General features: G+C 29.7%; 1 protein-coding gene and 1 pseudogene across 5 annotated transcripts in view; both read left to right on the top strand.

Annotated features, from left to right (window-relative positions):
• LOC108768399 (monocarboxylate transporter 3) overlaps positions 1-9,967 on the top strand; it is a 32,318-nt gene extending 22,351 nt beyond the window's left edge. For 4 of the 5 annotated variants that reach the window (XM_018518809.1, XM_018518808.1, XM_018518811.1 and 1 more), the window contains 10 exons: positions 1,580-1,784; positions 3,884-4,024; positions 4,728-4,916; positions 6,026-6,269; positions 6,356-6,566; positions 7,275-7,436; positions 8,014-8,236; positions 8,652-8,891; positions 9,090-9,215; positions 9,422-9,582. In XM_018518809.1, the coding sequence (XP_018374311.1) occupies positions 1,580-1,784; positions 3,884-4,024; positions 4,728-4,916; positions 6,026-6,269; positions 6,356-6,566; positions 7,275-7,436; positions 8,014-8,236; positions 8,652-8,891; positions 9,090-9,215; positions 9,422-9,582 (1,902 nt within the window). Of the gene's footprint in view, positions 1-1,579; positions 1,785-3,883; positions 4,025-4,727; positions 4,917-6,025; positions 6,270-6,355; positions 6,567-7,274; positions 7,437-8,013; positions 8,237-8,651; positions 8,892-9,089; positions 9,216-9,421 lie in introns of all 5 variants that reach the window. The other variant, XM_018518807.1, reaches the window with a different exon arrangement.
• Positions 9,968-16,682: 6,715 nt separating this feature from the next.
• Positions 16,683-19,864, top strand: LOC108768381 (uncharacterized; annotated as a pseudogene).
• The last annotated feature ends 8,124 nt before the right edge of the window (positions 19,865-27,988 follow it).

Below are 27,988 nucleotides of genomic sequence, written 5' to 3'. Positions count from 1 at the left end.
CATATATACATATAATACCTATCGTATCGTGTTTTCTCACATGCGAGAAAACAACTCTCACGCGATAATTATCTCTATACCTTTAAAATTTATTGATAATCGAGATACGAAGTTTCTAACATGTAGTTTGAACGTATAACTCTGCTGCTTGCGCAAAATGGTCATGTACATTTTCATGCAAATAAAATACAGTATCAATTATGATTACCAAAAAGTATAATTATTTCTCAAGCCAATTATTAAGAAATGATTTTACCTGCTGTAATCAAACTCATTAACCATATCATTCTGGAATAATATTAAGTAAATAATTTATACAAATAACCAAAATGTGTAAATTATGATATTTAAAAAATCACAAATTAATAAATAATTTTCGAAATTAAATGTTTGTTTATAATTAATTTTTCAAATAGCTTTTTCATACTTTATTAATAATAATTAGTAAATAATTAATAAATTTTACTTTAATTAATAGTTAGCATCTTACTTTAATCACATTAATAATTAATAAAATCTTATTTAATAATTTCAAACTTATTTTAAAAATAAATTTTGAATATTTATAAATATAAAATATTTTTAAATATAATTTAATTCAACAGATAATATTAAAATAGACGATATTTAAAATATAAATCACATAAACCAGATATTGCAATTATTACATTTTAAATCTTATATATGTACATCATTATGTTTGGTCATACATATCTCCAAAACGCTTTTACAATATATACAAATTAATATTATTTTATATTTAAGAATGACTAACAATTACTATCTTATCGATAAATTCGTTTATCAAAATTATGTGCGCGATTATATTTAAATAATTTATGTTTACATATTTTCTAATTTTAATGCTTTTTGCTTTTTCTTGTTCGAAATCAACGTACATGGTTTGAAAATTTCCATACTAATTATAAGTCATAGATCTCTAATTTTCATTATTGCGCTCGCCCGCATAAGTCCGACCCTCATAGCAAGTTGACTGTGTACTCTTTAAAAAATCATAACAAATTTTCATTATTTATCAGGTAAGTTGCCATTTTCAAGCGCTTTTTTATATGCAATATTATGTATTTTAATTTTCAAGCTTTTATTATTCTGCTAATTTTTATGATAATATTATATTGTATTAAACAGATTATAATTTTTTAAAGTTATTTACGTTTCATTAATTTAAAATCTTGCCTTTTACTAATATATATTTTCCAAAAGAATAGATATATATTTCATTGATATAAAATATAAAAATTCTTTAATTACTGTATATTTATGTAAAATTATGAGGAACAACTGTTTTTGCGCATCCTAGCACAATAACAAATTATTGCAATGTTTTCCTTCTTACTTTATTAAACTTTCAATTAAGATTGGATAATACAACATTACCCGATCTTAATTGAAAACTTAATAAAGTAAAAAGGAAAACATTGCAATGGTTTGTTATTGCGATAGAATGCAAGAACAGTGTTCCTAATAATTTTACATAAATACACACTAATTAGCTTACATAAGATATTAAATGTTTTTTGTTAATTATTATAAATGTTTCGTTAACATTTGTCAATAGACCATCGAAGTGGAAATGGTTGTACCGCCTGACGGAGGATGGGGCTGGGTGATTGTTGCAGCCTCCTTTATGTGCAACTTTTTCGTCGACGGTATCATTTTCAGTTTTGGCGTATTTCTCAACGACATCGCAGATGCGTTCTCTGTTTCGAAAGCGAGTGTTGCATTCGTTAACTCGTTACAGAGCGGATTTTATCTTATGGCGGGTTAGTAATGACACGTACGTAATATTTAATAGCAGATCTATGTATTAACAGTAAAATCATTTATATTTGAAATTTATATTTTAAGTAAATAATTTTACTTAATAATTTTACTTAATAATAATTAAAAAGTCGGATGTATATATATATATTTAATATTTAAAAAATATAACAACTTTTTACAAGATTCTTTGCAAAATAAAAAGTTTCATGAACTTAGAGAATTTTTAAATAAATTTTCATTTTTATATCTTTTTAAAACTTCGAGAGAGAGAGAGAGAGAGAGAGAGAGAGAGAGAGAGGTGTGCCTACCAAATAAATTCATAGTGCAGAGGCAAAGAAAACTTTTAAGTTATAAATGAGTGACTGCTTTAAAAAAATACATAAAATAATTTTTATTATTTTAAGATTAACCATAAAATTATAAATTCAAAAGCTATCAATCTGTATAAAAAAAATTATTAAAAGTCATTCCATACATAACGGCAAACAAAATTTTTAATACATTCTCATTCCAGCAGTAATTGAATGTCTATCGCATAACAATATGTCATATCAAAGAAACTGCATTTCATTGGAATATTATATTGCATAAAAATGTAGTATCTAATTAATAAGTAAGTAAATTCTTGAATAATTTATCATGTTTACGAAAAATATAAATACACAATATGTCGTATTTTAATCTCTGAATTCTTTCACAAGTCCTATATTTTAAAATTGGAATACTGTATGATCTTTAGAATTTACATTTCTTTGACATATCATGTCACAATGTTGACGCAACACGTTTTGTACAAGACACTGAAAATATGATAAGGAATATAGCTGTATTTCTGCTGAATGTACGTAACTGATAAGTTTGTTTGTACAATATAACGATATAATATGCTCGTATGTGGAATCTTCTTGATATATATCGAGTCGATAAAGTTGTATATATATTGTGTGATGTACACTTGTGTTCACACCAAGTTAGCATTGCAATAAGCAACCGTTTATATGACCAGTCTCAAGGATCTTCGCAGTGCAAGAAATATAAATATACAGGAACATTTCCATTTGGCGTTCAATTTATCGTCAAACTCGTTCAACAACATTTCATGCGTTTAAATTCGCGATCTCATATTCACGATGGTGACATCGATAATTAACAATTACATTTCGTAAATGCTAAACATAAATATTTAATTATATTATATGCGTAGTATGTAATCATTCGAAAGTAAGATTTGAAGGGAAATACACGACAGTAATGTATATGTCACTTTGGGAAAATTATATAGCACGAATCCTTCATGTACAGAACATCTATAATCAGTTTCAGCGATATAAACACGTAGCAAAATTGGAGCTAACTATCCGTGATAAAGAGACGTAAGCTGCAATTTATCCTTAATGTTGTGGAAACTATACATTCCGTTCGAAACAAATTAGAAATTATTTATGCACAGTAGTTTATGTTTGCATTTTATGCATGTAGTTCTTTTTACTATTATGTAATACAAAAATTAGCTAATGATAGATTAGAATTGAAATTATGCATAAAATTAATCAAAATAGATATAAATAAAAATATAAATCAAAGTAGAAAATCTCCATAAGCATTTTAAATTTACAATTTATACGCTTTTTATTTATAATTTTATAAATTTTTTTTAATGACATCTCGAATTTATATTTCTAATTATGTCATAAAACGTGCAAGATATTTTTTTAAATATACAGTTCTAAATTCGACATAATTTTATATTACATAACATCGTTATTATATTAACATTATATAATACCCATTAAAAGAATCAGTTATACAAACATATATTGTTGTATGTATATTGTTGTGCAACTTGTTTGCCATTATAATAATGACATTTGCGCTAAGTTACGTACAGTCGAACAGTCAATATACGTAATAATTAACATATTTTTGAATAAAGGAAAAAAAAAAGAAACTAGGATCACACACATATATCGATAAAAAGCGTATAAGGAGTGATGCACGAAAATTTGCACGTTTTCATTCAATCAGATATTTAAAAGTTAAAATTCTCAAGTTATCGGTGAAGCGACAACTTTGTGAATTAAATTATCGCTTTTCTCAGGTCCCTTCGTATCCGCCCTCGCCAATCGATACGGCTTTAGACTGGTGGCGATATTAGGAAGTGTGATAAGCTGCGCCGCCTTCGTCCTCGCGTACTTCAGCACTTCTATCGAATTCCTTTACATTTCTTATGGTGCCATCGGTAAGTTCTTTTCTCTGTCTCGGATATGTCTTGTCGAGGTACTTGGCGTCTCCGCCGAGAGTTGTTTTTGTCAATTTCTCTTACATACGCGATATTGCCAACTGTTTTATCCAATCCTGTGGAAAATCCTGTCGAGGATTTGTATTCCGGTTTTATAACTCTTAACGGCAGTGTTATTATCATATTATCGCACAATTTTTTTTACTATGTATGATATTTGCTCAACAACAATATCGACACTAACATTAAGGATACAAAAAGCGGAGTATTGGTCCGCATTTATCACCGATATTTAAATATCAACATTGATTAAAAATGTCATTTTAATCATTTTAAGAATTATAAAAAGAATGCGAATTCAAATAGATTTCAAAATAATTTAAAGTTAATATTATATATTACAGTAATAATACTATATATTAAAGATTAGAATCTGCATTGTAAACAAATTTTCTAAATTCTTTGGAATGAATTCTCACTCTAAAGAGTAAAAATTGAGGAAGTCTTAAAAAAGAGTGGTTCAATTTTCACTCTTTAAGAATGAAATTTCACTTTTCAGAGTGAGCGTTCATTCTAAAAGTTTCAGAGAGAAAATTGAATAGGTATCTAAGATTTCTTAATAAAGATTGCTTCATATATTTTTTAACAAATCAATATTATATTTATGTAAGTTTTTTTTTAAGATAAAAACTTTTTTCCTTAGGTGGCATTGGGGCAGGTCTAATATACGTGCCGGCCGTGATAACTACCGGTTTTTATTTTGAAAAATGGCGGGCCTTAGCCACAGGTATCGCAGTATGTGGTTCCGGTATCGGTGCATTTTTGCTCGCACCGCTTTCGAATATACTCTTAAAAACTTTTGGTTGGAGAGGAGCTTTTCTGTGTCAAGCAGGTGAATATTGATTTATTTAAAAAAAGGAAGTCATGTATTTAAAGAAGACTGCTAAATTGGAGACTGAAAGCAATATAATTTTAATTAAAATTTAATTTTTTGCTATAGAAGTAAATAATGCACATTTTAATTAAAATTTTAATTAAAATTACAAGTATATATTGCCATTCATATAACATCGATACAAAAAATTTGAATTCATCGAAATTATGTGAACAGCAATTCTTACAATTTTAATTAAAAATTTAATTAATATATATTTCTATGTGAAATATTCCTCTGTTTTTATAAAAATATTATGATATAAATTATTCAATTATAAACGATTGGTTTTTTTCCCCCGCAGAAAAATTGAATAAATTCATTGAGTCTATCATAAAAATAAAAACGCTTTATTATTATATATCTACATTATGCAATTGGCACAATAAAAAAGAGTAATAAAAAATTACTTCTTTTTTTCCTCCAATTTTTCTTAACTAAACTTTCAATTAAATTTGCTGATTCTGTGATTTTATCAGTGTTGCTCATCAAAGAAAAATGATAGTAACATGACTGCCCTTTTCCTTAATATCATGGTACGTCACGTACATTTGCTTAGATAATATAGATTTGCATGAATAACATAAACGGTTCAGGTATGCATATCGCTTACGCCAAGAGAAAAGTCAGATCATGCAAGATAAAATTAACGTCTAAAAGATACCGTTTGATTGAGTAGTCAGTTGTGAAACTATACGAAATGCTTATTACGTCCGTACAATTTTATTTCGCGATTCATGAACTGACGTTTGTATGTAATCAACTGTCAAATATGTTTATGTTAAAGCCTTCAGAAGTCTAATATTAAATGTGTAGAAAACAGTCAATTATAGTATTCACGATAATAATCTATTTCGCATATTATGCGTCATAAATAAATATGTTATTAAATAGAAATTTATATACTAATAGATTATAATGTGATATACCTGTATGTGTATATAAATATATAAATATATATTTATATATATATATATATTAATGTTGAGTAAAATAAAGATTTAGATAATAATAATTTTATCAGCTTTTGACATCTAACGGAAAAAAACGGTTTACGCGATTTTCAGGTATGTTATTACATTGTGCCATATTCGGCGCGATGTTTCGTCCTCTGAAACCAACGAGGATTAAGGTAAAGAACACTCCGGAAAACGCTGCGCTCGAGGTGAAAACTACGTTGATAGGAAAAGGTGTGTCTACGACCTCGTTGCACTGTGTGCAGCCGAACAGAAGCGGATTCTTCGGCACGAATAATAATACGGAATACCCGACGGCGGCAGAACTCCTCGGCAGCAGCCCTAACATAGTAAAGTAATAAACGAAAGATCTTATTTGCACTAATACTTGGCAATTTTCTCTTAATGCGTCAGTTCCTCAATGGAATGTTTCCTGTTTAGCGCATCCAAATCCCTGCATTCGTTGCACAAGGTGCATGTGGAGACTCAAATCTTGGAGAGAAATGTAAGCACTTCAGAGAAACGGTTATCCGCGCCAATATATCCTGCGGATGGTCCCGATTTGGATGCTATGACTAACGAAGAGAAGATTGCTGAGGAGAATAATCTGCTCAGTGGCGACTTAGAACGATTGAATGGGAAAGTACCGACGGTAAGATCAACATATATATATATATGGAGAATGCACATATCTTAGGAGAATGGAAAATTTGAACAAACAGATCGATCGTGAGATAAATTTTTCGTCATCGAATTTTGTGCTGAAATTTTAAGAGAAATAAAGAACAAAAATATAAAAGATTCCTATTAATAAAAAAAATATGATAGAAATTCAAGGATATCAAGGATGATGATATCTATTATAATCCGTTTGAGATATACGAATAATTTTAATTAAATATAAAGTAGAGAGTTATTTGTCATATCTTGCGCGATTCAATTTTATGATACAAAACTAATCGGTCGGTTGATTGCAGTAAAAAAAAATTGCAAAATTAAATAATTATGTCGAACTTGATCGATGACCGAAACTTTCAATTAGTTCGAGTTCTCGCGAATTTCGTTTTTGTCTTTTGCATTTCAAAGTAAAGTAGGTACATCTGAAATATATGGATGTAGAAGAAAAATATATGTTAACTTTTGCCAAGAGAGAGAAACGAAAATTTAGTATTTCCGAAGCTACGAGTGCCAATTCTATGACCTGGAAAATCTTACAAATACTTGTGAATTAATTATTTTCGTAAACATCTCTGTTTAACAATCTATGAAAAAAAGTCTAATATGTGATGTCAAATGCGAAAAACAATAGAAAATAGATTATTCTTCAGAAAATAAAAAAATTTTATTTTCTCCGATTTAGATTCGTCGACATACGATAAGTCGTCTCCGAACGAATTCAGAATGCAGCCAAAAATCTCTTCGAATAGGCAAACGTAACTCGAAAGATCCACAGAGACCATTCTACAGAGACGATATCTTCTACGGCGGCTCTTTGAATAGACTTCCTCATTATAGGTCTCAGGTAAGTTTTATTATCGCGAATATATTCCCGTAATGTACTTTTAAATTTTCTCATTATGTATATAAGATATATAATACTAAAGTGTACAAAAATTTTATAATTGTGCAAAGAATAAAATACGAGCAATTTAAATGGTTAACCGATATTTTACTTCCTTTTATTTATATTTCTGTGAAAGAACATAAAATATGTTCTTTCATATATATGTCACATGATACTAATATATACAAAAATTTTATAATTTTTTTTGTATAAAGAGTATAAAATCAGAGTGATTTAATGGTTAACCGATATTTTGCTTTCTTCTATTTGTGCTTCTACGAGAGAACATAAAATATATTCTCTCACATATATATGTGTATAATACTAATGCATACAAAAATTTTATAATTCTTTTTTGTGCAAAGAATAAAATCAGAGCGATTTAAATGATTAATCGATATTTCTTTTAGTTATACGTCTACAAAAACGTAAAATAATAAGTAAACTAAAATTAAACCGATGTCGTAGAATTTCTGAGATCACATTTAAAGAAACCGTTTTACTTAAAATATAAAGAAACGATGTGATTTTCCAGCAATCGTCAGTCGGTTATCACATGTCAGTGACGCGATTGCCAACGGCAAAGGATGTGGCAGAGGAAGAAAGCGGAAGTTTCTACCTGTGTCCGGAAAGTGTGCGACGAATTTTGACTACAATGCTCGATTTGAGCCTCCTAAAAAGTCCGTCCTTTTTAATATTAGCGATCTCTGGTGGGCTCACCATGATGGGCTTTTATACACCCTTTTTATATGTGACAGGTATATCAAATAATTAATACTTATTCTTTACAATTTTTTATCACGTTTAAAAAATAAACGACTTTTCAAGGGAATTTTTCAGAAGTAGAATCGTCCATAACATTTTTCCGATAATATAACAATTACGATTCAGAAAGTAAAATAGTTATTATAAACAAAATAATTTAATTTCTATATTTAATAAAGTTAAAATATTTTAATTATTTTACTGTTAAATTTTTAATCGTCACATTATTAAAACTATTTATTTATTGCCATTAACTATTTGTTTTGGATTTACAATATAAGATGTTAAAATATATATCCCGTTTATATATAATTAATGTTTATTGTATTTTCGTAATACCCATTTTTGTGCAACATTTCTTATACTTAAGACTTGAGGAAAAAATTATTTCATGTATCTTCTTTACAGATCGAGCAATAAAGGCCAATATTGACGCTTCTACGGCGATGTTCCTTGTTTCGGTAATCGGTATCGGTAATACCATCGGTCGTATCGTTTGCGGCTTAGCAAGCAGTTTGCCCGGAGTTAATGCTCTAGTCGTGAACAATATATTTATTAGCGTCGGTGGTTTAGTAACTATACTTTCTGGCCTTTCTTTAACCGAGGGATATCAATTCTTTTACGCAGCCAGCTTTGGCATCAGTATATGTAAGCAGAATACGTGAAATTTTCAATTGTTTTAACTGAATAAAAACAAAAGGATAATATACATCTTATACGTAAAAATCTTATAGATGTATTTTACCATTTTGTCTTATTTATACGCAATATTTTCATTTAAAATTTATAAGCTAATTTTAATTGTATTTGTTGGATCTGTAAAATGTATCAGATATTTTTTCGCAGCCGTCTTTGCTTCCCTCAGATCGATCCTCGTTGTGGATCTGTTGGGCTTAGAGAAACTAACAAATGCTTTTGGGCTGCTTCTTCTATTCCAAGGTGTGGCAGCGACTGTGGGCGCGCCTCTCGCAGGTAATTACAATGATATCGATCACGAAATATATGACATTGCAAAAAGCAGATCGGAATGCCGATCGCTTTTAAAGCAAGGCGCTTTTGATTCTAGGAAATGTTTATGCTGTTCGTTAAAATTATTCATTTTTTACGTAGATAAATCTTGCTAATGGTTCATACATTAAAGAAGTTGAACGTCAATTCACTGAATAATATTTAAATAGGTGCATTTATGGATGCAACTGGGAGCTATGACGCCTCGTTCTACCTGTCTGGCAGCTTGATTCTTATGTCAGCTGTTATCTGTTATCCGCTAAAGAGGATCAACATGTGGGAGAGGCGCGACGAGAAGAAACCAACCGCGATAGAACCCTCTGCATCCTGATTGAAGGCGCAAAACTGTGCCTCGTTCTTCATACTTCGCATGCACGAGCTCGTTCGCGCTACATATGCGTTGTACATATTAATGTATAATAATTTATAACGAGCGCTAGAACCGAGAATATAATTATATCGCACGCCTTCACGCCATAAATGGGAAATGATCGATTTCGTGCGTGCGATAGATCACGTTTGCTCGCGTTCAAGATAGCTTTAAAAGTAAAATTCGATTGTGCGCTTGAAAAATATTCTCATCTAATAAGAGATGCATAACGCGAGAGAAAAATGTTTTCCTAATACTTGCGTGATCTGCCTGTCAAAGACCTGACTGTTTTCTTTAACAGGGTATCTATTCCGAAGTGACTTAATATTTTTATTCATAATCTATCGTCTCGTAACAATAAATTCATTAGTAATTTTTGCATTTCGTTGAATTTCAATTTTTTTGGCATTTCGTAAATTTTTCCTCCTAATAAAAGTTTGGAAGAAAATACGAGTATAGTTGAATTTTAGATAATTCTATTCAGACTTCTTTTGTGTTTCTCAAAATAAAGAAGGTAATTTATCCGACTACTTCTATTCAGCTAATAAATATCTTATTGATTTATTCAACATATATTATTAAATATATATACATATATATTTCATAATATATAATATTTAATAAAGACGCGGGACTGTGGGTTGTAAATACGTGCAATAAAAGATCGCGTTTCATGAAATAGTATCCAGATCCAACGTTCATCTGCGTCTTCGATTAACGCTAAATAATATAGAAATTGTATTAAATAATGTATAAATTGCATAATGCATAAAAATTTCGTTTTAAAACGTTAATTTGTTAATTCTGTACTAAATACTAGTCGAAGATGACGATATATATAAAATTACTAAATTACACCGCAAAAATTTATTAATGATAAAACTAATAGTAAATATTATTTAAACACGATAGTAAAAACATCTATTTTTATTTGTAATTCTACAAGCTATAATGTGCATTATATAATTACATTCATATTTTTAAATTAAAAAATTGCATCATATATGAATATTTACCGATACATATTTTAAGATATAATCGTGTTTTTCCTTATCTATGTTTCTAGGCTATCTGACTCAGGAATATGAATAAGGTATACTGGTTACGTTTCTCGATTTCGAATGGCTTGAGTATTTCAGAAAAGCCAACTCTCACCGAGGTGACCTCTGGGAAAAAAGTTAAATTTAAAAAAATTATTTTATTATTTTTAAATATATTTTCTGTAATAAAAGAGTAAACAGATACCGGCAAATAATGATCATGAGACAAATATTTAACAGTTATTGCACAGATGATTATTAATTCTATCATTAGAAATTATTGCGATGTCACAATCAGTTTGATTGAACTTAAATTAGCATTTAAACGCAAGATGTAAACAGCGAAAGATCGTTGCCCCGATCAAATATTCTTTTCATTTAATAACGACACAGCCACGAGGCAAATACGATGGTCTAAATTAAATTCATTACGAACCAATTGTGATCGTTCGTACTTTGTAATAAGAAATGTCTTATGGAAGACACCAGAATTAAACATAACGTTGATATTTTAATTAGAATAATGTTGCATATATTATTTCTGTGTTGTTATACGATATTATATATATATTACGAAACTGAACTGCCATATATGCATCACATATTTTAGATCTTTACAAGATTTTAAAGTAAGCATTTGTATCATTCACCACTGTATATTCCATGAGTAAGAGTTATATTAAGCGAACAGAGCATGTATCTTGCGTTATGTGTACAATTTGAGTTATGTCCGCGTGCATCGAGAGATATTTGTACTTTTATATGCATAAGCATATATACATAATCTCACGCGTATCATTTCCGACATAACGTTGTTAATTTGTAAGACTATTGTCCGGTTTTAAAACTGATTAAATCTTTCACTGTGATATTTGTAATTAATCGAGAATTATTTTAATTCACAGAGCTTAATAGTTTATTTTGCGATGATAAATTTTCAACATTTTTTTGTACAGATATTTTTTCAAACATTTTATTACATTAAAAAATACCTACATTTTTTATAGATAATTTCATAAAGACTTTTCGTGCCTTTTAAAATTATACGTATAATGCGAGATTATAAAGCATTTAGCCAGTTTTAAAGCTAGTTGATTCCAATCAGGCGCCGAAATTATTAAAGACAATAATGATGTTTTATTCGTTAGACTTAAGAAAATTGCTCAAAAGTGAAATCCGTTCCTAGTGTTCCTAATTGTTAATACATACTATATATACAAACATGTTATATAGTATTTTCATAAAATTATGCGCACAGATTTTCAGAAATGAATTGCGCAAAAAACAATTCGATTGACGCCGAGGAAACGACGCCGTTGGTAGAAATAGATATGTACAATAAATCTATAGGTTAAAATACATTAAGAGAAATATACTTATCAATACAAAAATTGCATTAATTTCTTTTTTTATCTCTGTCCTATTTTATTCTTGCAAGAATACTAAAATGGAGAGCGCAATTATATTTATTATAATAGAATTGCACTGATTTTTCATGATATTAAAAAATATATATAGCCTCTTTTATAAAATTTAAAATCAATTTTTTGACAAAAATATTAAGACAATTGTTACTTTGTTACTTAAATGATAATAGTTTAACGTTTAAATCTGTAAATTGGTATTTAAGGCGATTCAAAGCGAATACGAGACTGACTCAGTGATAGTGCCCTATATGCTTTGGTGATAGGCTTTCGCCAATGCATCAAAGTCACGGAGTTCTTTCTCCTGGGAGGATGTGAATCACGCCGACCGCAAAATCATGAATTATCGCGCCGCGGCGTGGCCGCACACTAGTCCTATTCGTAATATGATATTCTGCGAGAACAAACATATTTACCGCGAACAAAGTGACGCATCATGTGCGCCAGATACATGACATGATACAGCAAAGTGGTACAGAAATGTAATATTGTTTTTCTCACGGTACGATGTGTGCAAAGTGCACCGGCGTGTCGCACTATTTACTACAGAAAATCGAATGCCAAATAAGGCACGTGGTAGAACTATTGTTTGCCGAGACGCTGGCTGGCGTATTTTAGTCACAATATTTCCAAAAGACAGCTGGCTGCCGTGCAAGACAAGATACGAAAACTAATGAAAATTCAATATCGAAAGCGATACAATGTCGGATAAGTACGAGAATGCAAGCAGAACTTGTATTTGTTAGCTTCTGCTCTTTTTTGATAAATTACATATCACGTATAAACAACATTATCTTTATATTTGTAAAGATAAAGTTGTTTATTGTGGGATAGAACGTTTTGACCACAAAATGCGTAAATAGAGTCTTTTAGTATTTTCAATGTGACAATCTCTTGTTATTGTCTATACTTTTTACATTTTTTTCTTCGATTATCACCTTTAACAATTTACCGTGTGGTTTCAATAGATTGGTAGTAGAAATCTAGATGGATACTGCCGTGTGAACAACCATAAAAGTGAATTGCCACTCGTAGTATCTACGGTTTCGTTGCTTCCTACTATACGAGGTCACCGACTGTAGCATCTTCATCAATATCGACGGGGCGTTTCTTTCCTTTTTCTTCACACGACAATGTCGAAGCATAAACTATTGCCGTTCGTTTAAGCTAGTGGTGTTCTGTTCTCACTATGACCTTCCCATTTTAACTTGCCTCCAATCTTATTTTCTTCTTGTAGAAAAAAGTTTCAATTATGAGCAGCGACAAGAGACGCTAAATTTTCAACTTTCTTTCTAATAACAGTTATAATAATACGAAATTAAACCGATGAGAATCAATTTAATTAAGTAAAAGAAATTCTGTTTTCGATCAAAGTGGATCTTAGTACTTATTTTGATGTGAATTATATAAATATCCAATTGTGCAAAAACCGCATGCCGAATCTTTTTCGGTCGATCTTTAATCGACAAAAGAATTTGTTTCTCTTTTAATTTTTATACTTAATTTTATTGACATTTTACTTTAAAAAAATGTAAATTATGTATATTATATAAATTATGTAAAAATTTAAAAATGTTGGAACGTTCCTGCTTCATTATAGTTTTATACCTCGCGCAATATCTCCTTATGTTCAAATATACTAGAGGTATTTTAAGTAAGTTTCGTGAGCTAGGATGCAAAATATACCGAAAAGATTTTTCTAAGAAAGAACATAAATTATTTCTTTCATTAAGAGGAGTTCACTTTCCACCTCGTGCGTATTCTAAAAGCCGACTTCGACCACGTGAAGTATCTCCGTAAAATTACGGCAATATTTCACACTTTTGTTTTCCAATCTGAATAAACTACCTCAAAAGAGAAGAAATTTCGGGAGACGAATTTAAATAAGAAATTCTACATCTTTTTTGTTAGTAAAATTATATATATAACAAATGACATACGTTTGAAAATTTTTTCCAATTTGTTGGACTTCTACATTCTCTCTTAATTTTACATTCTTGAATACATGACTATAATATTCAAGGAATTTTCAATCCAAAGAACGTTTCAATAAAAACAATGGAATAATTACCGGATTTCCTACTTTATTATAACGCAAAAATGCAGTATTTTTGAGATTAATCGCATGCTTTGTTATAATTTTATTTCTTTGTCTGAAAAATAAAAGCAAGTTTTTCTTTCTCCAAGTTGTTTCATTTTTTTAAATATCGTATATCGATTAGCTAAATACTCGATTAGTTAAACTGGATTTAAAGTTTCTTTGATAAAATCAAACTATACTTTTAACTTTAGATTTAAGGCAAAATTATTGTTTTCATGCAATAAAAAAAATCAACCTATATAAAAAGCCCTCTACCACCTTCTCCCATTTTAATCAGCAGCCCTCTGTTTTATATATATGTGGTTTATTATGCTATTTACTTTTCTTATATACTTAATTTGTTTTATGTGTGTCGAGATATAACAAAATACAAAATATAAGGATCCACAATAAAAAAATTGAGAAAGTTTAGTTTTTTTAAAATTTAGCGAATATTTGGCGCACCGTGGAATTTTCAAATATATGAAATAAACTATCCTTATACATGTTTCATGATTTTTTACTCACAATAACGCCAACTCATTTATAGATACATGATATTTAGATTCATTGAAATTACTACAAATACATTAATCCAGTAAAAAAATTAATTAATTACTCATCGAACTACTATACATCAGCGGAGTTAATTAGTCACATAGCAATTAAAGATGATTCTGTGTAACACACAAACAAAATCTAAATTAATGTTGCGCATAAAATAACTAATGTTTCAAAAGACAATTCTTACATGCATATGAAATTTTCTGATCAGATTAAATATTATTAGATAATTAAATGTTTCACAAGAAAGATATTCAACTTTTATAGTATTTTAAATTACTTTTTTTCTCGAAATATATCACAAAAAGAAAAGCGATTTATAAATTTCTTAATTCCTTTAATCCAGACAGAAAAAACGGTTTTACTAAAAATTTAGCTAGATACAGATCTAAAAATAATTTTGTTGGACCATTGAAATAATTATGTAAAACGCTCAAACTAATTGCTAGAAAGTCAAAATTTTTTGTACTATTGTTCATGATGCTTGAGATTCCTACGTAATTATTTTAATGGTCCAACAAAATTATTTTCAGGTCTATATCTAGTTAGATTTTTAGATATTTCAGCAACATCGTTCTTTTCATGCGGATTTCTACACTTCCGTAATACATAAATTGAACAAAACATTTTTTTTCAGTCAGTTATCGCTTCTTCATTATATTCATTATATTCAAGTTTTTAATTATCGAGCAATTAAACGTACGATTTGCAAACCGTTCATGATGATTTCGATTAAAAAGATAATAACGCGCCACACGGAACTGTTCATGCCACCTGCTCGAGCGTCGATTTGCGATATAATTGTGCGGTTTGTACATAGCGCCGCAAAAACAAACATCACAATGCCGACCGATCTATTGTTATATTGAAATACTTAATATTTTCTATATAATAAATTTATTTTAAGTATTGTATTTTTTATATGTAGAATTAATTCTCGAATAAATTATTATAGCAAATTAAATTTAATATTTATTTGAACAGTAAGATATAATATGCCATATTTATGTAGCTTAATTCATTATTACTTTTAATGATAAATTTTTCCTATCTAGAAATATGTATAGAATTGTATATTATCCTGCCAAGACTCTTTCTTATTTCGACAGAATAAGAAACCAATAACATAAGCAAGGATCTGTCTGTTTACATTATTTCCTATTTATGTATATTTTTCAATTCGTCGGTACTGTTTTCTACATTATTTCCTTTTTCGCAATAACAAGTGACAAAATAGCTTAAAAACTATTTGGCGGCGCTTCAAATCAAATTGAATTGGCAACATTGTATTTTTCCCTCTGGTATTTAATGTATCGAATACGTATAAACTTTTTTAGCCATAAATTCTTTCTTGTTTGAAAAATTTTACACTTAAATTTCAAAATAACATTTTTCAAGTAACATAAAGTGATACGTACCATTACTTACCATTACTGATGCCATGGTATCATAACCTAACGGTATAATAATAACTTCCCTCTATATGTAATTTTAACACCGAAAGCTATTACCATCAAAATCATAAATTGCGCTTCAGTCCTCAACAAATTCTTATAGTTAGTACAATCATTAATTATAAACAATATAGGTTAGAAACGTGGTACGAATATAAAACAATGTAATTAAAAAGGCATATAACCACGAACGCAATAACGAACGATCACGAACGCCTGATATAGATGGCTTAAGAATATTATATTTGATATAGTACAATAAATATTTATTGTACTATATCAAATACAATATTCTTAAGCCATCTATATCAGGCGTTCGTGGTTATATGCCTTTTTAATTACATTGCATTAATTATAAATTTTGGAAAATAAGATAAATTTTATATTTCCCGTTGAATTAATATATATATTAACCATTAAATTAAATACGACAGTTCAAGCTATTCTCAAGATTGGGCCATTTCGACTAATTGTACTAACCCATTAAAGTTTAAAGAATATGTTGAAGAAATTTCATTTAATGGCGACAATAATAAAGTGTTGTGACAAAAAGAGTTGTGATCATGCGGCGTCGTTTGCCGGCCCGAAACCACCGGGCTTTCGGCTTCCGACTGCGGATACATTGCGACATAGAATAGGAGGTGGTTGGTGTAGGAACTCTCTCGCGGCTGCGGAGAAGAGGGTAGAGGACCAGACGGCGAGGTGGTTGGTTAGTCGCTTGGAGCTCCGAAAGGGGTATGATGCGCGCCGCGACGCATCGCTGCGGCGAGGCTAGAGCGAGACAGAGCGATTTTCCGCCCCGCAACCACAGCATCCCCCATCACCCATTCCCATTCCCTCACCCTCGCTCTATCTCTCTCTCTCTCTCCTTCTACTTTCGATTAACTACCCTCTCTTTTTGTTCGGGTCTTTGTTCCTCTTTCGACGTTCCGCGTTCCTCCCTCGCACCCCTTTTCACCCTTTACATCCGTTTTCGTTGCTTTCGCACCTAGGTCTCTCCGTCTCGTGCGCTCCATACATATATATATATACAACACTCTCTATCTCTTCTCTTTGTGCATTTCACCTCATTCGGTCCAGTACAGCGTCGGAGCGTGTACAGAACGGTTCGGTGCGCGGCTATCTGTACGTACTGACACGCACGTTGATCACGCGTGCACGTTGATCACGCCGGTTGCGATTTACGGTCGAAAATATAGAAAACATATTCGTGGTAGAGCGGTCGATGAAGAAGTTCATGCTGATCCGGAAGGGAATCCTCGAATCGAACGGCCGAATCCACGTGGTACATTTATAGATTAAATGCCAGTAAGAGAGAAATGCTCTCGCGGCATTCATCGTACATATCATGTACGAGAATTTATCCGCTCTAGGAAAGTCTCCTTGTAGTTATCTCTTTAGAATTCTTTAAACAAACCTAAGCAGGTTTAAAGAATTCTAAGGTATTTTGAAGAAACTAAGGGATATGGATAAATAATTCTGTCCAGGTATAGAGAAGTCAATGCGGAATCCTTTTTCTCGAGATATCGGTCGTTTAAGAAACTCAACACTGTTAAATTCATAATGTCAATTTAAGTTATTTTTAATTATTTCTATAAGTTGTCACTACTTCTACTCAATATGTCATTAATTTGACTAAAACAATAGAGTTGAACAATTTCAATTTTAATTTAAGAAAATGTATTAAATTTTACTCAAATTTAGTTTATTATTTACTAAATGCTTATGTTAAAACGGACAATGTTTACTTTGAAACTAATTACAGAAATGAATTAATTTTGACACATATGGAAATTAAAAATAACGAAACTTTATTTAACTTAAGAGATTGTATTATCGTTGTTCCTCTCATATCTAATAGTAAACAATAATTATAAGAGTTTGAAAAAAAATTTTTTTGCTAAACATATAACTTTCTCAAGACTTATTCTTGTTTTCCGACGTGATAATTGTTTCTTGAAAAATTTATGAACATTTGGAAAGATCTGAGAAACAATAGAGATAAATGTGCGATACAGAAAAACAAAGGAATGCGCGAATTGTTTTAGCTAACTATAGTTAAGCAAAATAGAGAAGCAAGAGAAGATCGTAGAAATTTTAAAACTACCTTTAAAACTGAATGAAATTTCTCTGATTTAACTAGATTACGAAAGTGAACTCACCTGGTACGAATTTCACAATAATGCCAGAAAGCGAGAGAGAAAAAATAATAAGGTGCTGTACATTGTTTGAAATAATAAGCAGATCCGTCGGCTATACAATTTAAGATGCATATAGGATGTTATTATGTCGATTCATAAAATATATAAAAGCGGATATCTGTATAACTACATTTTTCAATGAAATCAAGATTCCTGTAAATTAATCTTCTAAATTAAAGATCATAAATTATCTTTTAGATTATTAATCATGATAAAAATTATATCAGATTCTGATTCTTTTTTTATTGAAGAAATATGTGCCGCATTTATACTAATATCCTGTAAATTACGATTAAATTGCTCATCGTGCCAACAGGAAAATCAAGTAATTGAGATGGATGTGACTACATTAATATCAATTATAATATCAGTATTGGCATGTGAAATGTGTGTTGTATGCACAAAACGTAACGGTACATAAAACTTTCGTACAAACGTATAAAACACAAACGTGCTTATAAATTGGCTACAGTGGGTTAATGACATTTCATTCATCAGTACAAAAGGCTGGTCATAGCTTCTGTCAAAAGATATTTATAACAATCACTAGCAAAATTACTATTCACATTCATGTTTATCTATACTGATAAAATCTAATAAATTTATTCATTAATTGCTCAATAAATAAGTTCGATAGATATGATTGCAGATCAGTAATAGATAATGAAATATCTTATTTTGTAAAAAATAAATCAAAATGCTTCTGTATGAGATGGGTGTACGATAAAGTTCTTAACATATCGACATAGATCTCTTGTATTAGAAACCTATCGAGTTAAGTATGTAGACTATCCCTCGAATCAAACTATCAATTTTACGTAATTACTTTTATAGTTTTCAGACATCGGTTTATCTTGTAGCCAATCTGTATTTACATTTTTCACGCGGAAAAAAGTATAATAATGTCTGTGCTTATCAGTTTCTATTGACTAAACGAATGAGTTATTTAGTAATTCATTAAGTGTTCTTAAACAACTATATGTTATAAAATATTTTAAGAAAATACACACGCGTAAATTGTTGTAATTAATGGTTTTCATAGCATAAGTATAAAAATTATTCAAAAAAGCAAATCATAAAATAAACAAATTTCTAATAAAAAATAATAACAGTTGAATTAATTTTTTCTCGAATTTTGTTAGAAAGATAAATTAGATACGTGCATTGGATTCTTTCGTTCAAACGTAAATTGGATAATATAATTATACTATTATATTATAATATAACTAATTTTGTAATTAAGAAATAGAGATGCTTGTAATTAAGCTTTATTCATCAATGTTGAATTTATTATGTAGATCATATTTTTGTTTAATCTGAATTTGCAAAATTGTCTAGTTTCTCTAAAAAAGTTCAAATTTACAATTATTATATAATCTTAATTAATCTTAATTAATCAAAGAGCGAACGCAGTCACTTGACACAAATCATCTGTGCATTCCTCATGCAAGACGAGTACGGTAAAACGTCTAAGTGGTGACAGAAAGCAGCGGAACGCAAATAAGAACCAACAAGAAAAGAAGAGCCACAAGCGACAACAGCCAATTATTTCAGCGCTAATTAAGCGACGACGTGTTCACTCAACTTTAAGCAGAAAGGCGGTATTACTAATTGGCACCGGGGACGGTGCCCAGTGATAATTAGTTAATTCGCTGGTGTGGCTCAATTGGCTGATGCAGCGCGCCGTAGACAGTCGTCACAGGATGCAGTTATTCGTGACTACCTCTGCCTAATCATCCTGCTACGTATCGACGACGATAAGGAACTCCTTAGAGGCACCTTAAACACCAGTGTGCCTACAACTTTCGTCAACTATAATCCGCACGACCTTCCTGCTTTTCTATGACAAACTTCTGCAATACGTGACCAAATTCGCTACGATGACCAGCGGACAGAGGAATAAATCCGTTGTTTATCCCGAACAACGTTACAGCTACATGCCGTGTCCATTATACGACACTGGTAAGTACATCCTGTGATTGATATCGCTTAATCTTTGATTTTTTCATCTTTCTCTTTCATTCTCCAATATCAGTATAAATGTTTATACTCTGTATAAATGGACATAATAATATATATAGTATTCGATATTAAATAAGTTTTGTAAACAATTCTATATTCAATTTCAGAACTTTTGAGAAACCTCCTCAAATAATATTAGAGATATTTTGTTATCATATGTATAAAAATACTGTAAAATTTTTATCTTTTTATTCTTATTGTTTTTCTATATACAGAGCTTATATATAATGCTTTTTATAATTGAGTGGATATAATAACCTATTTGATTACATGGTGTAATTAATAACGATTGGCAGGTGCTCGTGATCGATCTTCGATGTTAGTTCCTGTGAGACTCCGATACACAGCGCGACATAATTGGATAAAGTTACAAAGCAAACTTAACGTCGCGTATCAATAGAATAAAAAACGTGTTTAGTTTCAATAAAAATATATAAAACAATAATATTAATCAATATTAATCAATTTTTTACGTTGTTCAACATCTATCAAAATATACCTATAAGAGCGATCATCTATAAAACATCGAATAGATGTAATTGCATTAGATAAGACTAAATAGCAAATGCTCAATGAGAGATAAATGATAAACGATAAAATGAAAAATGATTTTGTTATAAATCGTTAAGTTTATAATCAGTCAAGTTTACGTAAAAAAGAATTAATTATTCGTACATGGAACAGTTGAAAAAGCTTTATCAGCCACATTGAACCTTTAATGTTTATAATTCAATAATTAATTTATTATTGAATACGCACTTCTATATTTGTAATATCTGTAATCTTAATGTAAATATTATTAATATTAAAAGGCTATAAAAATAAACATGATTAATATTAAGCGGATATAAAAATAAATTTTAATATGTATTTTATATCCATATTGTTATATTTATAAATCTTAGATTAACAGTGCATTTTGTAGGACATTTTGATTTTTAAAACAATGTTTTATAATGCTTTTTGTTTACATACTAAAACTATATACATATACAATATACATACATAGATGTAAAAAGAAATTCATTAAAACAATATCACATATTTAAATTTATGTATTCTATTTGCAACAATAAGTGTTTAGAATTGGGAAATTGAATGTTCATATTTTATAAGGGACAGCGTTATATAGCCAATACTCTACAATTTCCAACGTTTTGTATATGTTCTGAAATGTCGGTTGAACGTTAGTATTTTTTGTCACACGATTGTACTGGTAATTCCTATTAAAATCGCACTCTTGCATTTCATACGTATTTTTTGCACGATAAGATTTATAGCATTTCGTAGAATGGAAAGCGTTAACCAGAGTGCCACATTCTCTTAGATTAATTACACTTTCTGTTGCGGCGTTGGTTGTTGTACTGAACTGTAACAGGAAATGACACAAGCGATAAACTCTTAATCTTTGTTACAACTCTATATCTACATTATTTTTAGAAATAATTATTAAAGAAATAGAATTTAATGCGCCTAATTAGTTTGAAATAAAATAGATAAAATATTTAAATTTAACTTAATTTTTATAAAATATATGTTGTAACTGTACAGATATCGTAATTTTTTTAGAAAAAAAATTATTACTGATGTACGCGTAAATAAAAAATTTTTAATAAGTATTTAATTTGATATCATTATATAAGGATAAAAAACTCAGAACTCTGTTAGAATCCAGGTTTCAATTTTATTATATAACATTATGACAATGTCAATAATTTTAATTGTTCTATTATATAACGTGTTATATAATCATTATTAGTACTTTTATTTCTGTACACAACTTATCTAAAATGCATAATAAATACTCATACTCAGTGTTAATATGGCAGATTGCTAATTGGAACTAAAGTTCTAACGTTACATCATTTCCCACTTCTGCATTAAAGTTTTAATTCCTTCAAAACCTCGAAACTGTGCCGGATTAATGTGTATTTCCAAATTGTGTTACGAAATTGCGGTACCGGATATCATAAAACTCGAAATGTGTTGACGGCTCTGCCATAAAATGAAGTTCGGGGGACAAGCATAATTGCCTCGCTAAATAATGCCCTGTGATCCCTAGAGCTTTTTGTGCGAATAAATTATCGTACATCGCCAGGTGTGATATGTTTACCCTCGACATGTAGACACGTGAATTTTGCAAGTGAATCTCATCTTGTTTTGTTGACACATGTCGTCCGTGAATGAAAAACAGTTAGATGCAATAAGTACAATCTAATTAGTATTCACGAATTTATAATGACATTATAATGACTAATATTACCTCACATACAATCGTGTCACAAATATTATTCTGTAATATTAATTTACATATCTTACAATATTCCTTTTTTATGAAAACATCAGATAATGTTGTATTAAAGATTTTTTAAAATATATCAAACTTAATAATAAATCTGTACATCTCTCAATTAATCAGATTCTTTGTTTACATCTAAATACTATGTAGTATTAATGATCATGATATTAAATAGGCGGATAGCTGTTATCTAAATAGTAATTCAGTGAAGCAAGTAATGACTGCCAAGGGATACGTGAAGCCTGCGGAACTTATCGCAGCTTGCATAATATTCACATTCTGTTCGCAAATTTAAGCAAGAACAATGAGAACTTTCATATAACAACAATTCATATATGAACAATATATACAATCAATCATTTAAATTACTTGTAAATTAAACATTTAAAATGCGCAATATAATAACCATTCTTTCCTAAATAATGCACTGTAATCATAAAGTAGTTAACAGTATTTCCCGCTTCAACTTACATTTTATATATCCATTAACCAAATTTGAGGTGCATGCATTTAAGATCAAGATCTATAGTAAAAACCAGCGAGATTCGCAAGGTACACTAAGATACTCTCCTATACGCATAAATTTTCTATATATTCCCCAAGACCTGGAGAATGATGTTTATGTATTTATGCAACATTATCGCTGCAGTAAAGTCGCATTCGAAATAACGCTTCGCAATACTGCAGTATATGTCAAGATGTTACATTTAGTCGATTTAACATATTGTATAAGGTATTATCAAAATATTTAAACAATTTCTCAAAATTATATTTTTTAGCAAATCAAAAAGAAGTAAAATTAATATTATTATTTAACTAGCTACGAAAAAATTTTAAACTTAACTTTTATAGATCAGAAAATAATTTGACAGTTAAATTTATAGTGAACAAAGGAATTTATCCGACTTGTCTTATACAAGAGCCAATAAATTAGTGGCTTTAGGCTTGACACGAAAATAGAATATAATGGAAGGCGCGATATTGCGTATTAACCGTGACAAATTTGTCTGAAGGTCGCAACAGAGAAATTAAATTAAAATCTGCATTAGGCTAAAAAACGCGCCAATGTTTTTTTAATCTAATGCTCTCACATAGATAAAAATGAAATGATATATTTGTAATCGATCACAAATCAGATCGTGCGAGGTGATATGAAATATGATAGGCTATTTTATATATATAACCGTTGGATTTAACAGACTGATGGTACTATAGAATTTCCATTCTATAACTTCTAAGCACTATTTCTTCGTATCATTTACTATCTGTAATAGTTATGTTATTATTTGTTTTAACTGATTTATGTATGTATTAATTCTTTCTATTATAAAATAATTTAATAAAAAGAGAGAGATAAAAACAGATGATAAAAAAATTTATTTCGCTAAAATATGACAAATGTAATTTTTATTTTAATGAGTAATAAAATTTCCGTTATTTAAATAAAAATTAATTCTATATGTTCTGTACATTTTTTACATATGTTTTTGATTTACATTTACGGAAAGTAAATGTATATTTGATAAAGAACCATCGCTTTTTTGTTGTTATTTGGAGCAATGATCTCTCTCGACATCGATTCAACAAACCGATAACATTCATGTATACATGAAAAATGGTACATCCTTCCGTGAGACTAAAAGATTTGATAAAATTAAATTTCCTAAAAAACGGATTCATTTAGAAGTTATTTATAGATCTATATATCTTTCCAATGAATATACATAAAAACGGATTGGACAGAGTGCCAAATATGTCACAGGTGGTTTTATAATTAACTAATGTAAACATGAATTATTATAAAGCATTGCAACGATAAAAATACTCAGAATAAGTTAATTAGGAAATATAATGCTTGAATTTCGTTGTCGGTGCCAAAATGATTTCTAAAGCGTAATAAGCGGAAATTAAGTATGTAAGAGTCTCTTCTATTTCTTTTTAATTTCAAAATTAAAAAGGCATTAGCTATCGAAACTTAATAACCCAACTCTATTTCGCATACAAATGGTGATTGTTAAATTCGTCTAAAAAACGCAATCAAGTAATGGATTCGATCCATTATTGCTTTTTCACGAAGTAATTAATTAAAGCAGCTTTTCAGTATTTCAAAATTACGATACAAGACAGCTTTTACTCAAAGTAGTATATCTATTGCATTGCCTAAAAATGTTAGCCATTCCATCAGATACAGTAAGTCACAGGATGATGCCAGGTTTTCATGCAAGGTTACACACGCAAGCTGCAATCTAATCGATGTTGTACTCGTAATTCTGAATATATCGTAATCCGGAAAGCGAGCATGCAAGTCTTTTGAATTTACTTTCTCGTTTTTCAGCGATCCTACAAGCGTTTATATGTCATACAATGCTTATATTCATATAACATTCTTTACTTTACACATGCAGATCTTTTCTATTATATATATTCTCACGTCAAATATTTTTTTAATTAAAAATTATCCAAAAAAAGAAAGTATTAAAGAAAATATTTTTTAAAAACTATATATATAAAGAAAATATTTAAAAAATATGTCTTTAAGCTTTACTTCAAAATCACACAATATGTATTAACAAAAGGAGATTTTAAGCTATGCGAAGATAGAAGATTCTCATGCTTTCAGAAGTAATGTCTCACAGAAATTTGAATAAAGTACACGGACAAAGTGATCGAAATGCCTCGCGAACTATCGAAGTGTCACAATATAATGGCGCAACTCCAGCAAATTCCCTGATCGAAGTCGATCGATCTTTCGTTATGACACTTCCAAATCGGTTTCCAAGCGTCGTTCAAGCGATTTGCGCCAACACGAGCCGTCTGTCACGTTGAACACCTTGAGATATTCATAGTCCTACCGTATCACCGTCTCGCTATTAATACCTTGAGGCAATTTTAGTTTTCAAACGTATGCCAAGAATAAATATACAGTTGTGTCGCGACGCTTAAATGTAAATATAACGGTAAATTTTATCTCTCTGAAGAAGTTTGATCGTGAGAGGCAATCGCGAAGTCAAAAAATCAAGCAAAGCACACATCGTCAAATCACTTACATTCGAGACCATTTATGTCTGTCAATTTAAAGTTTCCACAGAAATATTTTACTATTCTCTCTGTAATCTCGTGCCAGACCGCATGAATGGAGAAGGCCAAGTAGATGAGATAATATAATAAGAAATAGAATGAAATAACGATATAATAAGGTCTTTAATGTGAAAGAGATAAATTGAAGTACTTCTAGTGACACACATTCCAGAATTGTCTTATTGGAACGACATACGTGCCAAGTCGGTGACTCGAAGTATAAAAGACGACGAAATGCAACAATCGTGACAGTTGAATGCGGTAGGCGGTTTCCGCTTTCGATTCTTTGTTTCAACATGCATGTTGTGACGTTGTAACTATTGACCCGCGAAAACTCTCAGGGAAAAAAGTTACCTTGTCTGTCAGTCACGAACTGTGTGATTCTTGGCAGGCAAAGAACGACGGACGACGTCAGAAAACTACCAATTCCGTAGTGAAAAATAAAAGTTCACCGTTAAATTCGTGACCAGAATTTATCATTTGCAAAAATGTTACGTTTGCCGATATAATGCAAAAAGAATCATTATTGTCGAATTTAATACGTTTTTAATGCAAGATATTTGTGCAGTCGTCTAAATAATTAAATAATAATTATATCACTTTAATTACGGAATTTTAATTTAATATTTGGATAATAATAATAAAATCGTTACATTTTAATTATCAATCTAATTACCTAATTATTTATTATGTCACTTTTTTTTTCAAATAATATGATTACTTTTACTTTACATATTTAATAAAAAAGAATACACTGCATTTACTTGACTCTTTCATTCGTCTTATAAATTAACTTTCGTGAAGATACATATCAAACTATTTTGTATTCTACAAGCACTACTGCGAATACTTTTTTTCAATTTAACTCACAGATTAGAATTGAAACCGTGACGCTGATAGATAGAGTTCTATGATACGCGGAAGAATGCGCTATTTCTGTTTGTGATAAGCGGTTCTTTTGAAACTTCTTTTATTGGTATAATAAACGTTGCTTCGCAGATATTCATTATACCAAAATGTCACATTTCTGTAATTAGCGCTGTAATTAATTATATGGATATTTAGGACAATGTTTGTACATACACGAAAATCTAGTCGACAAATAAACACTTGATCGTACGTTTAATCCGCCATTACTCACGTAAAATGTAAAACATTGTAAATTAATTGACATTTAAGTAAAGATCTTCGCATTTTAATTAATCTTTTTTTTTAACGGATTGAATCTTAACAATTCTTATTTTATTCTAAAAATTCCTACACATTGAAAATGAATTAAACATAATAAACAGCTTTATATACTGTTTATATTCAAAATTATTCGAATAAAGAATGCAGAACTTTGTCGAGAGTTTTTAAGTTGATCAGAAGAAAATGCGAGATATCTATAATAGATAATTCGAATATACATTAAGAGCTTGACTTTATCTACTGGTCAGTGATTTTACGAGCGTGATAAGAAGCATTTGCACGTTAGAGAATCCAAAATCGCGTTTTCGGCTTTCGGAGTCTAATTTAGTGAAGATTCATGACGTCTTTATTCTGTTCTCCACATAATCACCCTCCCTTACAATCGCATTATAAGTATTTCTTTTATTTTCTATGTAGTTTGTTCATTATAAAAAGTATAGAAGCAACAAATTGATTTTGATAGAAATATTATATTATATACACTGAAAAAAAATATAGTCAATTTTAATAAATATTTAGTTAAATATTGCCAACTAAATATTTATTAAATATAAAGATATATTTATCTGATACAAGAAATGTTAATTTGATTTAACAATCATTTTTTACTGAACAAATATTTATTTACTGTAAGTAAATGTTTAGTTGCCAATATTGAACTAAATATTTATTAAAATTAACTATATTTTTTTTTCAGTGTATAAATTAATTATATTAAAATGTCATTAAATACAATGTTCCTTTTGAAAATTCTTTCAACGTCACAAGAGCTCTAATTTTAAATCTGCTAAAAATGCTGCCAGAAATAAATATCCTCATTCACGCTGGTAAAATAATATTTCCTTCAGAAACGGATACGATAGCATCGCTTCATATTATACGATTCATTAAAACCAAAATTTCTAATTTGATCGCGAGCGTCTCAAAGTTCCTGTCTGCGCCAGAGTGCTTCTAAAATAGATATTATCATCGCTAATAACACTCGCCAAATGCGACGACGCGCAATAACTTAGT

Source organism: Trachymyrmex cornetzi, unplaced genomic scaffold (genome assembly GCF_001594075.2).
Source record: "Trachymyrmex cornetzi isolate Tcor2-1 unplaced genomic scaffold, Tcor1.1 scaffold793, whole genome shotgun sequence".
Lineage (NCBI taxonomy): Eukaryota > Metazoa > Arthropoda > Insecta > Hymenoptera > Formicidae > Trachymyrmex > Trachymyrmex cornetzi.
The sequence above is the reverse complement of the archived record's forward strand: the minus strand, read 5'-3'. Positions and strand labels throughout refer to the sequence as shown.